The 14,340-nt window shown below is 36.5% G+C and overlaps 3 protein-coding genes across 6 annotated transcripts in view; 2 read left to right on the forward strand and 1 right to left on the reverse strand.

Moving 5' to 3' along the window:
* LOC126367085 (calcyphosin-like protein) overlaps window positions 1-14,340 on the reverse strand; it is a 111,089-nt gene that overhangs the window by 21,416 nt on the left and 75,333 nt on the right. Inside the window, exon 1 of one of the 3 annotated variants that reach the window (XM_050010490.1) lies at window positions 2,455-2,473. The exons of 1 other annotated variant lie outside the window; for it this stretch is intronic. The gene's annotated coding sequence lies outside the window, so the exon portion shown is untranslated. Of the gene's footprint in view, window positions 1-2,450; window positions 2,474-14,340 lie in introns of those variants that run through there. One more of the 3 variants, XM_050010489.1, reaches the window with a different exon arrangement.
* Window positions 2,666-3,947, forward strand: LOC126367089 (18S rRNA aminocarboxypropyltransferase). Its single transcript, XM_050010493.1, has one exon. The coding sequence runs from the start codon at window positions 2,950-2,952 to the stop codon at window positions 3,676-3,678; it is 729 nt and encodes a 242-aa protein (XP_049866450.1). The 5' UTR covers window positions 2,666-2,949; the 3' UTR covers window positions 3,679-3,947.
* The window catches only part of LOC126367000 (protocadherin-like wing polarity protein stan), a 273,660-nt gene continuing 263,797 nt past the window's right edge, over window positions 4,478-14,340 (forward strand). For both annotated transcript variants that reach the window (XR_007566430.1, XM_050010348.1), the window contains exon 1: window positions 4,478-4,659. The gene's annotated coding sequence lies outside the window, so the exon portion shown is untranslated. The remainder of the gene's footprint in view (window positions 4,660-14,340) is intronic.

Genomic DNA, 14,340 nt, shown 5'->3' on the forward strand with positions numbered 1-14,340 from the left:
TCCGAAGCACGGAATCATCTTACTTTTTCGGACAGTCAGGTGACCTCGAATAACCTCTCATCTGCCGGAACGCGGATCTCGACCAGACACAATGTAAAATCTATTGTGTCTGGTATCTCGGCAGATGAGAGGTTAAAAGCGACGTTTGTATACATGAGAGTATGCAAAGTATATAAAATTGTATATTTTATGAAGGAGAAGTTATGGTGTAAGAATGGTGAGCCTAGTGTATTTTTAATTTTATTAAGTCAATATAAACGGCCTCTGTGGTCCAGTGGTTGAGCGTTGGACTCACGATCCAGAGGTCTCAGGTTCGAATCGGTCCCTAGTTTGGTAAGAACGTTACAGGCTGATCATCTGATTGTCCGAAGGCACGTGCTTCGGAAGGCACGTTAAGCCGTTGGTCCCTACTTACTGATGTAAGTGATCGTTAATATCTAATAATCGAATCGTTACGTGAGCCATGTCAGGGGCCTTTGGGGCTCAATAATAACCCTGACACCAGGATTGATGAGGTTGGTAATTACCTCACAAATAAGTCACTATAACACAATAACTACACATCGTATGTAATTAACATACCTACGCTCTTTTCCAATTGGGGACCAAGAAGCAATGACAGCCAAAATATTGTATGGCTAGATAAAAAATAGGCTAATTTCGAACTAGTTAAATCAGTTACTTTTTACTAAACGTCAAAACACGAAATTACCTACTATGGAAGTTGTATGCAAAAGCAATCTGTGACGTCATAGAAAAACGTGACAAAATGTCGCGCTTATTATTGTAATAATAATAATAATATTTTTGTTTAATAAAATTCATAAATAAGTTAAATATAAAAAGAAAACGTGTTTTGTCACCTTTAGATCTGTCTTTATTTAATAATCAGAATTTAATAATTTATCTTTGACCTAGGAAACTACCCAATCACTTAGTAGTACATCTTCATTTAAGCAAGTAAATATAAGTGCTGCAAACCTAAACAATTACCTAATCTGTGACCAAACGCTCCAAATTTATTATTAACTATGTATTATATACTTCAGTTCACGCACTTTTTTTGACGTGACTTATTGTAATTTGCCGCAAATGGCATTAACTACTTGGCCGGGCAAATGGGGAGCGCTGAGGGCTCGCACCAGCCGGTAATACACTTTGGTATAATTAACCATGACAAAGAAAATAAGTGCAATATGTTGGTGTGGATGCAATATTTATTCTCAAAGAGATTTCTGCCAGCCAACCTAGCATGGCTGCATGTAATTTGTGCGTTACTAAAGGGTAGCTTTATAAAAAATAAATTGAAGCTTACTTTGCGGTGGTGATATCGTTGTACTAATAATGTCACAGTCGACTGTCACCGTTCACAACCACTGACACAATGGTGTGACTACCATTCTATCACCATCTTTGTGGAATATCGATCAACTAATACGCTGTTAATTTATTAATGGTGTATTCTATACCTGTTGGTTTGTGTGTCATTCATTCCTCGCTTAGTTTCATATCTACTGAATGTAATGATACTTAGTCGTAATTGATAGTATTAGGGAACGCAATCCCGACTCGAGATCGCAAATTCGAGATCCCGCGGGTTTGGAAATATCAATCCCGCGAGATCCCGAAATTTTCGGAATGCGAGGTGGAATTCCAACCTCATCAACCCTGGTGTCAGGGTTACTACTGAGCCGCGAAAGCCCCCTGACATGGCTTATGTAACGATTACTCATTTACATCAGTCAGCAGTAACCCGGACCAACGTCTAAACGTGCCTTCCGAAGCACGGATCATCTTACTTTCGGACAATCAGGTGATCAGCCTGTAATGTCCTTACAAAACTAGGGATCACGACGTGATTTTTGTGATATGTCCCCACCGGGCTTCGAACCCGGGGCCTCCGGATCGTGAGCCCAACGCTCAACCACTGGACCACGGAGGCCGTTGCCTGTCAGCAGGTAGGTATACGGTCTACTTTCTTTCTGATTTGCTTCCAAATTATCTCCCTAATCGCGATACATTTAGTAGAGTAGGTACGTAACTAGGTATGAAAATGTATCACTTACTCTACACCGTCCAGACAGGAGTCACGTCTAGAAATCTATATCTATGGAGCGGAAAAATAATTACGTCCGAAAATAATCTCTTACCAGCCATCGAGGCGCTGCTCATTCTTCCTCGTGTAAAGTCAATTTTGAATTATTTAATATTCCTGTTCAAAATATAAAATATCTCTCACTAATGTTAGGGAAAAAATATAATTTTATCTTTCAATAATGACTGATGATTGTCAAAACAAAATATTGCATTGAAGAAAAAAAATATACCGCATAGTTCTCCATAAAAAGATCGTCAATAAGTACCTAAGTCAGAAGGTATGTAAATTATTAGGTAGCTACATTAGGTAGGTATTAAGATGCAATTTATTATGAAATAGATAAAGTACTTACCTACCTTTTACTGTACCTAAGCAGTTATTTGGTTGGCAGGTACTTACTTTATCAAGTCAAGAGCATTAGACGTCAGTTTACATAAAAGTTACGTAGGTACCTATCTACCTAAGGAAACAAAATGAACATTGTGGAAAACTGGATATACAGCGGCGCAATACATAAATCGCAATAGGATATTATATCCACCTACGTCCCGCTCCACCACGGTCTGCTGCGCAGTATATCAGTTGCTAGATTTTGTAGTGTATTATTGTGAATAGTTTTTGTTGGCTGTTTTGTTTAACGTTATTTGAAGCAGTTAATATTTTTAGAAATTGGCCGAATGCTTTGATTCCATTGTGTCGTGACGGAACGTTGCAAAGAAAAAAAAATAGGTTTGACGTTTGTTTGTTTTGATTTTGAGGTTATGTATGTTGTGTTTTGCAGTGCAGTGTGCAGTAGACTCGCTTTCATAAACCGTAATATTACAGATTTAATCTGTTAAATTGCTTATTCTATGGCTCCGGGGAAGAAAGGAGCTGTTCGTGGAAAACCATCCAACAACCACGTTCAACGAAATTATGCGGAAAGATTTAGTGAATTAAGTGTCCAGTCTTCCGATGATAGCGACGGCAGCAGTTCCAACGATGAAGGGCATGAAGCATCATTTACCGTCAGCATGTGGGATCTCAACCACTGTGACCCAAAGAAATGTTCAGGAAGAAAATTACTGAGACACAATTTGATAAAGAATTTAAAACTTGGACAACGTTTTCCCGGCCTCGTCTTATCGCCTGTTGGTACTCAATGTGTAAGTCCTAATGACAAAGAAATCATAGAAAAGTTCGGGTTGGCCGTGATAGACTGTTCATGGGCTAAAATAGATGAAACTCCATTCACCAGAATGAAGTCACCACACCCACGACTGTTACCTTTCCTTGTGGCTGCAAATCCAATCAACTACGGAAAACCCTACCAGTTGAGCTGTGTTGAAGCTTTAGCAGCAGCTATGGTCATAACTGGACACAAGAAAGAGGCGCAGTTCTATTTATCTAAATTTTCATGGGGCCATTCATTTCTTGAACTCAATTCAGATGCATTAGATTTGTATGCAGCATGTACAGATAGTAAGAGTGTTTTAGAGGCACAGGCTAAGTATCTAGATGATGTTGGGAAAGAAAAAGATGATCGGCCAATGTGGCCTCCATCGGAATCCGAAACAGAATCTGAAGAAGAAAAATCATAGTACCTTTTGTATGAAATGATATGAACTTCTTATTATTGATTGTATATATTTTATAGGAAACAAATAATATCAACAAATATATTTTTAAATAATAAATTATGTTACACATTGAATGTTTTTTTTAAAGAACTTCTAAGACTCAGTGCTGAGGTCTTGGAGCATCTTTTTCCTGGCTATACAGGTTATGAGAAGCAGCAGTAGTTTAAGGCCGATGAGACATAATATTATGTTAAGTAAAAAAATATGCTTCAAAGTTTAACTTTGATACCTACTGAATAAAGATATTTTTGAATTTGAATTATAATATATGTAAAATTATAAATAATATTATTTATTGGCAGTTTTATTTATACAATGGAGACCTGTTGTTTTGTTTTCTGGTCCAAGGATCTCCAGAATATTATGCAATAATAAACTGCTATCATCACATATTAGCAATCTATTGACACAATAAACTATTAGATTACATACTAACAATTTGAAATGAACCAGTGAAATAAAACAATAATACACATTTTAACAAAATTAAGAACAATATAAAATGATAATTTCGAAAAAAATTGCTAGCTAATATGCCGTTGCGCCATCTATCAAAATATATATGAACTTCTACACTATTTTAACGCGCCATCTGTTGACGTAATAAAACTACATAACTCACTTGGTTTCTATAAGTTTCGAAATTATACATAGATGGCGCTACGAGTCTGCAAGCGTACCCATTGGAACGTTTTTTGAGAAGCTTTGAAAGTTGTATGGTGTCGAGTACCGGTTCCGTTCGCGATTTAGTTTGTGTTGCTACATATTTGTGAGTGCACGTCTGTTGTGTCGCGTATTATCGCCGCGCGGAGTATCACGAAAACTTATTTCTGTTACATTTTCGAGTGACAAGTGATGAAAATATCCAGTTTAGTGTTTTGTGTGTGTGTTTGAATTGAAAAGTTGCCGGTTGATTGGAGCTTGGCTGCAGAAAAACTTCAGGTAAGTTTGTCGGCTTGACTCCCATGCAACCTGTCACGCAGGTGTCTTGAACTCTAAAGTCACTCACCTCTTATATGAGTAATTCTTAGTTCTAAGTTCTAACTTACTCAGAGTCTAGATACACTTTATTTTTAATAATGACATTACCTTAGATATTTTGTAGTACCTATGTACCTATAGAGTAAGTACCTAAATAAACTTATCTGTTATTGAATAGAATCTTACTCGCCCTAATTATTTCCTAATCTGTGATAATAACCTATCCACCTATATAGGTAGCTAGAAAAGTTTTCTAAAACCTGGAAAGTTATAAAAAACTAAGTTAAGTTGCTTCTTAGTCGCTCTACCCCCTCCACCCTGTGCTCTCGTCTTATAGGTAACTTGTGGTTCTTTAAAAAACAAACTAAACCGTAGATAAGTCGAGTGATGATCATTTACTTGCCTAGTAGGTAGGTAAACTCTATTAGGTTAGGTTAGCAAGAACGGGCAGAGAAAATTCTAGTCTTGACTCTAAAGCCTTTGGATAATATTGAAGACCCTTAGATAATATTGAAGACCCTTATTTCGATTCTCCTTCTCAGTTGTAACACTTTCCGAAACAGTATAAACTTGCTCAATAGTAACCCTGACACCAGGTTTGATGAAGTTGGTCATTGATCTCATAGGTAACAGTCATTCATAACCCACGGATGCTCATTGACTTCATTGGAAATTACCTACGCATTTTAATTTCGGATAGTCAGGTGACTAGGTAGCCTGCTGGCATAGCCCGGCATAGGTAGGTGGTCTCACAAAGTAATATTTCGTTTTACATAACCCCACTGGGAATCGATTCCAGGACCTCTGGGATCGTGAGCCCATCGCTCTAACCACAGAAACAAAGATGCTATTAATCTTGACTGTCTAATTAATACCTATTAGTACCTATGTGGTGTATTGTAAGCCTAATTCATTATCGACAAGAGTGTGGCTCTTAAATTAGTGATGTGATGAGTTAGGTAATTAGGTACATAGTACCTACCCACTACAATAATCTAATCAAATCTCATCATCAGCCCATTAACTGCTGCTGGGGCACGGGCCTTCCCTATGGATAGATAGGGAGATCGGGCCTTAAATCATCACGCGGGCCCAGTGCGGATTGATGATTATTAACGACTGCTAATGCAGCCGGGACCAACGGCTTAACGTGCCTTCCGAAGCACGGAGGAGCCCGAGATTAAAACTTTCTTTTTTGTGGTCACCCATCCTATGACCGGCTTTATCAAATCTAATCTAATATTATTTATTGCACACATACCTCTATGTACCTCCACGAAACATTTTAAATACCTATTTCACAATGGCCTCCGTGGTCCAGTGGTTGAGCGTTGTGGTCACGTCTCGGAGGACCCGGGTTCGAATCCCGGTGGGGACAAATCACAAAAATCACTTTGTGATCCCTAGTTTGGTTAGGACATTACAGGCTGATCACCTGATTGTCCAAAAAGTAAGACGATCCGTGCTTCGGAAGGCACGTTAAGCCGTTGGTCTCGGTTACTACTTACTGATGTAAGTAGGTACGTAGTCGTTACATGAGTCATGTCAGGGGCCTATGGCGGCTCAGTAACAACCCTGACACCAGGGTTGATGAGGTTGGTAATCTACCTCACAACCCACACGATAGAAGATAACACAATATTTTTTCGAAACATTTTTTTTTATTAAAATCAAAAAGTGCACACAACACAATTTTCGGCTTTATTGCTCTACATTTTTTTCCAGGGGACCAAAATCGGTAGTATTGCTATTATATGTGTATTAGTATTGACCTACATAGATAGATTAGGTAGATACCTTCCTATAATTAAAGTATTGAATGTCTGTGCCTATAATACACATTTTTATCTGCTCCCCGTCTAATATATGGAATTATGGTACCTATTGATTTGCAACTAGGTATAGTCGGCTATTTAGACATAACTCACAACATCCCCGAATTTGAATCAAGTATTGTCTTCTTTCTTGTTTGTTGTAAGGTCGATAACTGATTTCAAACATAGAATCACGCCTGTAGCTACGAAGGGGTAGGCAGAGATGTATAGTCGTATATACACCCACCCCTCGCCAGCTATGTTTAAGTCCCATAACAGGGGGCGAAGCTACCTATTGCCATTAACTGAGCACAAATCCCACTACTGGCGAGCTTATTCTGTTATATAGATTTTATAAGCTATCTTCGTCTCTTCGCTAGAGTATTTTGCATGGAAGTAACAAGTAACATACCTACATTAGTACTTGTTATACTGTCATGGTGTTTATTTATTTATTATGGAAGAATGTAAACTTTTCTGAAATTGAGTGCTTCTTATGATGAAACAAAAGTAACCTGGTTTGAAAGAAAAAGATAAAGAATCGTTTAAAATGTAAACAGAAGATTGTTGACATTGTCAATGAAAAATTTACGAGATGGGTCGATGACAATATTTTAGAAATATATTTTAAATCGTCCGATGTTATGTGAATGTTTAGTAAATTCTGAGTTGATAAAATGTGCACGAATTTAAAGTTTTTCTTTAAGTTTGTGATATGTCGTTAGGCGTCCCACAGAAATCTCGATAGCACTGGTCCTGCTATCGGAGTGACGAGGTATTTGCTTTACAAAACACAATAATAATGATATTCGAATGTATACAACGTTAAAAATAAAACTTATATTTGATCATTGATTATCAACTTCCAGGTCATTATCTGGCGCGTCATGTCATGTGAAGTATAATGTAATATCAAACGTTTATTGAAGATTTCTGAAATGTTGAGTTGTGGTTCGATATTATATTTTCTGTGAAAGTGGCTGCAACAAAGGACGACGCACCATGAAGCCCACTTACAGTTCTAGTAACAGTTGCTCGTGTACTGCTTGTATGGAACTAAATCGATCCGAGCGTACTTCTTCGCTGCGAATAGTTGCAGATGACTCCAGAACCAAAAGGAACTTTAGAAAATGTGTTCCGTCGAGAGAAAGGAGCGTATTAGAAAATACTATACCTACATATGGCGATTTTAAGAATTATCACTATTTCGACAGCGAAAGCAGTCAATTCAACGACTCACAATGGACACGGCCAAGTTTAAAACAGCGTGACAACATAGAAAAAAATAGTGCAATATTAGAGCTTGTTAATTTGGTGGACAACGCTTCCACACTAGGATCAAAGAAGTTAAGTGCATCGTGTAGTTGGTATAGTTACAGTACAGTTGGAAATGATCACGTAAAAAACGTTCGTAAGAATAGTAAATATCTAAAAGCAACACGCAGAATGTCTCGAGGTACAGGCCGCTACTCGACGTCCGCTTCTAGTCTATCAAAGTTGAAAATGAGTTTCAAAACCAAACACATTCGATCAGCCCCATGTACTTGTACCTTTAGTTCCCTTATCAAAAGTCAACCAAAGACAATAATTAATAAGTTACGTGCTAAAGTTCAAGTGAATAAATTCCATACAACCAATGAATATTACCAAGAAAGTGAATTTAAAGGTATATCAGGTCAGATATTTGATTCACAGCTAAACGAAAAAAGTAAACTCGCAAGTACTTTGGAGAAACAAAATCTAAAAAATTCGAAAGATGCAAAATCTAGTGGAAATTCTAGGTGTGAAACTCAAAATCCCATAGAGAAAAGAAGAAGTAAAAAGCTGAAGCACCGCGTTGCCGATGTACAAACATCAGAAGAAAATTTTGAAGAAAAAAGAATGTCTAAAGTTGGGAACGGTAAAGCAGCTCTACAAAAAATGACTGGTTCTACATTTCCCGAGCATGTGGACAAAGGTGTTAAATGTATCAACAAGGCAACTCGAAACAATAAAATACAGACACACGATCATGACAAATCTGCTATATCCGTGGCAACCACTATTTCATTTGATAAAATGACGGCAGTGAATGTAAAAGTTAGAAATTCTGTGGCAATTAACGTAGCGGCTTTATGGCCTATACAAAATAGTAAAAATAACTATCAAGGACAATATGACAATAATAAAGACACCGTTCTTAACAAATATGTTAAATCTATGACTTACTTACCAATAGTGAGTTCAAAAGTGTCATCAGAGTCTACATCAACATGTAGCATAACTAAGATGAAAACTGAAAAATCTTACGAGTCTCGTAATGTACCCGAATCAAAACAGATACTTCAAAAGTCGAAAAGATATCAGCCATTCGAATGTATTAACCAGGACCAACAATGTGAAGTACAGCCGGATTTATTCCGAAAGCGTTTTAGCGTTAATATACCTAGTTACCAGACGAATGATGTGAGCTTTTCTTCGTCTAGCTGTACTTCAAAAGGAATGCAATCCCAAATAACTCAAGCGGACCTGTCCTCCCGAAGTAACAGAAACCCAGAACAAATTTTAAGCAAAGGATCTTCATTCAAGATGAAATTTAAAATGAATAAAAATATACATCCTTCTCAAATAAAGAAAAATAATGACATAAATATAATGGCGCAACTAAACGACAATGATAAGTTATTAAACGAAAGAGGACGAATTGAACCGGAAATATTTGGAAAAGATAAAGAAGTAAGAGAACACATGCACAAGAAACGATCTAACACAGACAACTGTAAAATTGAAAAACTTTCAGAAGAACAAATAATATTAAATAGAACTGAAAAAGTTAATCAAAATAAAAGTACAAAAGATGCCAATACTTCATGGATTGATGACACCGAAAAAAGTAATATGAACGACTATCAATCCAGCAAAAATTTACGTAAAAACAGTACCACGTTAGATAATACTAAGAAACAACGTAATGGATTTTCTGACATTCTTAAGCAATGTTTTTATACATTTAAATTTAATACATTCGCTAAAGCTAAGAAGATGAGCAAAGAAGTTGTAGTAGATGCAGCAAATGAATCAAATCATAAACATATTACTTCGGAAATGTCAACAAAAGCTAATCAAATACAACCGAAGTACATCATAAATCCACACTGGCGCCAATCAAATGTTTGTCTACCCGAAAAATCTGGCTCATGCAGTTATCCAATTAAAAATAAAAATTGCAAAACTTTCGGCAAATCAAAACTCAACTTATCTGCAAATCCATTACAATTAAAAAGTAAATCACTTAAGAAACAATTTCTTGCATCTGGTACTAACGTTGACAGTTCCGCGATAATGCGAGATAAACATTTTCAGAAAACCGACAAATGCAACTCAAATACCTATAACGCGAACAGAGCAAATGTCGTGCTTTCATGTGATATTCCAAGATCAGAAGTTAATTCGAATTGTGGTACAAATGTAAATAACTTACCTATTGTTAGAGAACAGGAACAGCAATATCCCACACCACCAAGTAGTAAAAATATGAAAACAATTCAAAACACTACCAAAGTGAAGTCAAAAGTTATTTTTCAGTCTAAAGATATAAAACAAACGCAAAAATCTGGTATTCAGATAATGTTAAAGAAATGTTTGAGAAGTTTGCCGTTTGGAAAAAAAGAAGTACATAATTCTGCAGATCAAAAAGATGATGAGCTAGAAAATACCAATTGTACTGCTAATACTAGGCGGAAACTTGAAATTACTGAAACAAAAAGTCAATGTTTGTCAGGTATATATAAACAGAACTCTCATTGCGTACATGATTATAATTTAAGTAAAAAAATATCAAAAGATAAAGGACCTCATCGGCTTCCAAATCCTATAAATTTAAGCATTCTTAAAACTTCAAGCTCTCAAGTAGAATTAAAACAGAATGACAAATGTAATTCAAAACATAAGCTATCAGATACTTCTTTATATATTAAACAAGGTTTATCCGACTTGTTTATTAACGAAATTTTAGATAACCAGAAATACGAACATAAAAAAACAAAAGAGAGAATGAAAAATAATTCTGTTAATAATAAACGTTCTCAAGTTACCTACTTCGCCCCTTTTTCGAGGCAATATGTTACTATGAATATTCAGAGTACTAGAGATCGTAAAGAGGACTCTGATCGTAAACCCGTAGAATACGTCCGGTATGAGTGTAACCCTAACGAATGTCAAAAGAAAATAATGAGACTACGTCGAACAGTGTCCAGTACGTCTAGTACAACGACTGAAAAGTCTGGTGATAGAGAGAAGCGTCTTGGTGATAGAACGAAAAGTAACTTTGTTAAAGTGAAGCCAGTAAAGCAAAATATATTACACAAAAGAATACAACCTGAAAGACAACCTGAGCGCGAAGAGTCCAATTTTAGTTTTAATCTACATTTATCCAAAAAAGCCCATCAAGCTGATACTGATTATACAGTTAATTCTCAATCACGTACTAAATTAGCTAGTAAATACAACAATGAGACAAGAGATAACAAAAGAGAATTAAAATCGCAAGCGGTGCAATCTAACACGGGTTTAAGTCCAGTATTAAAAAGGTGTTATTGTACTTTAGAATTCAAGAAAAATGGTAAACAAAAGATCAGTGTCGTCAAAAGTGTAAGTCAGACCATAATGGATGTGTCGCGTAAAAAGAAACAATATGTTCGAACTCAAGGCACTACAACCTCTTCAGATGATATCGCGCAGGAAATTCAGTTTAATGGTAAAAACATGAAACTATCCAAACGACAGTGTATGTTAGACCCTTACGTGTTAGAACCTTGTGTATTTATGGCGAAAGAGTATTATCCTTCACAGGATGTTAAACACCTAAGATCAAATAAACGGTATGCTGAACGAGGATTTACAGCTAAGTCGTTAGCGCACTCTGCCGCAACTGTTACCGTTCAAAAAGCAACTAGAAGACAAAAGCAACCGAAATACGAAAGCGCCCGATCTTTAAGAGAAAAAACTGATCATTACGTATCACCAAAACGGCAAGTAGTCAAAATAGGCTCTACTTTCAGTTTTAGTATTGAGTTTTCAAGATTACCACCAGCAGAAGAAAAGTCACATAAAAGAGCACTCCTTAGAAGTAGTACAGGGACGATAACAGATACCGATACACGCCATGTAAGCTCTCTATCAGGTACGTCAAGTCAATGCTTATGCACTTTAAAGTTGCGTAACCAAAGGCATGTTCCAGAATCTAAATATGAACACGTTAATAAACGAAAAAAACAAAAAATGGAAGATGAAGCATTTACCAAAAATGAAGTATTACTAAGACAAGTTAAAAAAGAAGATTATTTGTATGCTAATAATATACCCACGTATATAAGTACTATTCGTAGGTTACCAGGAAATACCCATGCAGAGTTGCATGCTCAAGAAACAAAAGGTAAACGATATTTGCATGGTAGACGAAGAATTTATAATTCAAATTCTCAAACTGGACTAACGAAAAATGAAGATACTCTCAAAACAAACTTAAAAAGGTGTTTTTGCGCTTTATCTTTACAAAAACCTGGTACAGATATACTTAAAATATATAAAAATCAAACAGAACCTAAAACTTTTCATCTGGATGCAAAATCCGTATCAGAAATTAAAACCAAGTTTTTAAGACCATATCACTCAGCAAGTTTTTCGAGTACCCTTGACTCCAATTTTAGTTTAAGACAGAGGAAAAGCCAATCCACTTCCGTTCGTTCAAGAATACAATATGATGATGAATACGAAAAGTTGCCTAACCAGTTAAGCTCACACGTGAATTTGAACACAATTTCAAGTGAACAAATTTATAATTATTTACTTAATAAGAGGTATTCTGTTGCACGAAAACTTCGTAATAAAGAAAATATGCAATCTGAAATCAAAGAGTCGTCATTTACTCAAAATTCGACTAACGTGTCTCGTAATAATACAGATTCAAGAAACTCAAGACAAGAAGTTTCATATTCACCTGAAAAGTGGACGTCTTTGACAGGGATGTCTCCATATCTTAAAAGCAATTTTTATGCTTTTAAAGTTACTAAAGAAAAGTCTACAACATCATCTAAAGATGCCAAAAAGGATTCGAAGAAAAGCGGAAAAAAACAGAAAAGCAAAAGCTCAAAAAAAGATAAAGACAAAGAAAAAAAACCGAAACTTGAACCTTATGAATGTGAGCCTGGAGTGTGCGTTCCCGGTGAATGTGATCCTCATGAATGTTTGAAACGGATTGAAGAAAGGAATAAGCGATTGAAAATTTCAGATAAAGGCAAAAGACCAGTAGAAAGGAAAGACTTACCAGACCTGGAACCTTTTGCGTCTAGAAACATGCAAACGATAACTCCTAAGCGTAGGAATTTAAGATGTGGTCCCACAAGGTACCTGGTAGAAGAACCACGATTTCAAAAGGGAGTAAGTAAAATGCCACGCGGCTTACGCGTTACTTCAAGTGTAAAATTAAATATAGAACTATATAGCGATGCATTGCCTCCTATTGGCGAAAGACCGCCCGATAGATTCATGATGAGAAGAGATACGTTCACTCAATCTGATGACTTGGATGATAAAAAAACAGGTGGTGGAATATGTTTTCGACATCGTGGATTACAAACTGGGCCATACAAACCCCGTTATCCCGTTTCAACTGGAACAGGCCAGGTCAGTGCTATAAAGAGATGTTTCTGTACACTGAAACTCCTCAAAAGCTCTTTAGAGGAACTTCCTTTGCTAGAGGTTAAAAATCAGCAGACGTCAGCCGACATGCAGGAGATGCCTGGATTACATGATAGAAATACTTCTGCTCAGTTTCCTCTGCCTGTCACACAAGCCGATACAGGAGTTGGATCAGATATTTGTAAACAAATTGAATGTGAACCAGGAACATGCATTCCAGAAGAATGTGATCCAAAAGAATGTTTAAAACGCATTAAAAGGCGACACAGGCAGCAGAATACCTTACACAACAGACACAAAATGACGCTAATTCCTGAAGATTCGCATGTCATATGCGGAGAGAGAGAAGAAGATGATCTTGAAAGACCAGCAGTGCGTATAGCTTCAGAAATCGGTTTTACAACTAAATTCTATTCAGAGAATCCTTATTCAATGAGGCAGCGAGATAGAGATAGAAGGAGAAGAAAAAGAGAACTCAGATGTGAAGACGAGTGCCCTGCGCCACCGCCGCCTAAGGAAACTAAGGACAAAGGTAGCCAGGATCCAGGCGCACCACACCGCGACTCTACTGCACAAAGCGTACCAAAGAAAGAAACGAAAGGAACTGGTATCCTAAAACGATGCTTCTGCACATTGAAACTCACAAACCCACAACAACAAGTACATTATATGAGTGTTGATGTAAATTCGCCTCTTTACGTTGCAAAAGACGGTGATTTATATCAATTGAAAAGCAATAGATACCCAGAATCGTATAGACAAAAGCTTAGTGAATTGAAGTATACTAGACAATTGCCAGTTCGTCAAAGTGCAATCCACAAAGGTAAACATATAAAAAGAGACGAAAGACCTATCGTATCTTATGCCCAATTTCAAATCCCACCTAGAGTTATTACTGTTGGAAGAGTTGTAGTAGATAACGGCAAAAAGAAATATTTATCGAATGTAGTAAACAAAAGCAAGTCTAGATACAAAATAAGTAATAGCTCAAACATATACGTTCAACACTATCGAGAAGTCAGTACTAACCATCTTGAATCTAAACCACATTCTCATGAAATGGAAACCATATATCCATATATTCCTAATAAATTTAATAATAATAATGTTGAAAGCAAGACACTTATGTTTAAAAACCAAAATAAATGTG

Source organism: Pectinophora gossypiella, chromosome 5 (assembly GCF_024362695.1).
Source record: "Pectinophora gossypiella chromosome 5, ilPecGoss1.1, whole genome shotgun sequence".
In the NCBI taxonomy this organism is placed as follows: Eukaryota; Metazoa; Arthropoda; class Insecta; order Lepidoptera; family Gelechiidae; genus Pectinophora; species Pectinophora gossypiella.

Excerpts from the sequence above, each read along its gene's own strand:
- LOC126367089 (XM_050010493.1), top strand. The coding sequence starts at position 2,950 with ATGGCTCCGGGGAAGAAAGGAGCTGTTCGTGGAAAACCATCCAACAAC.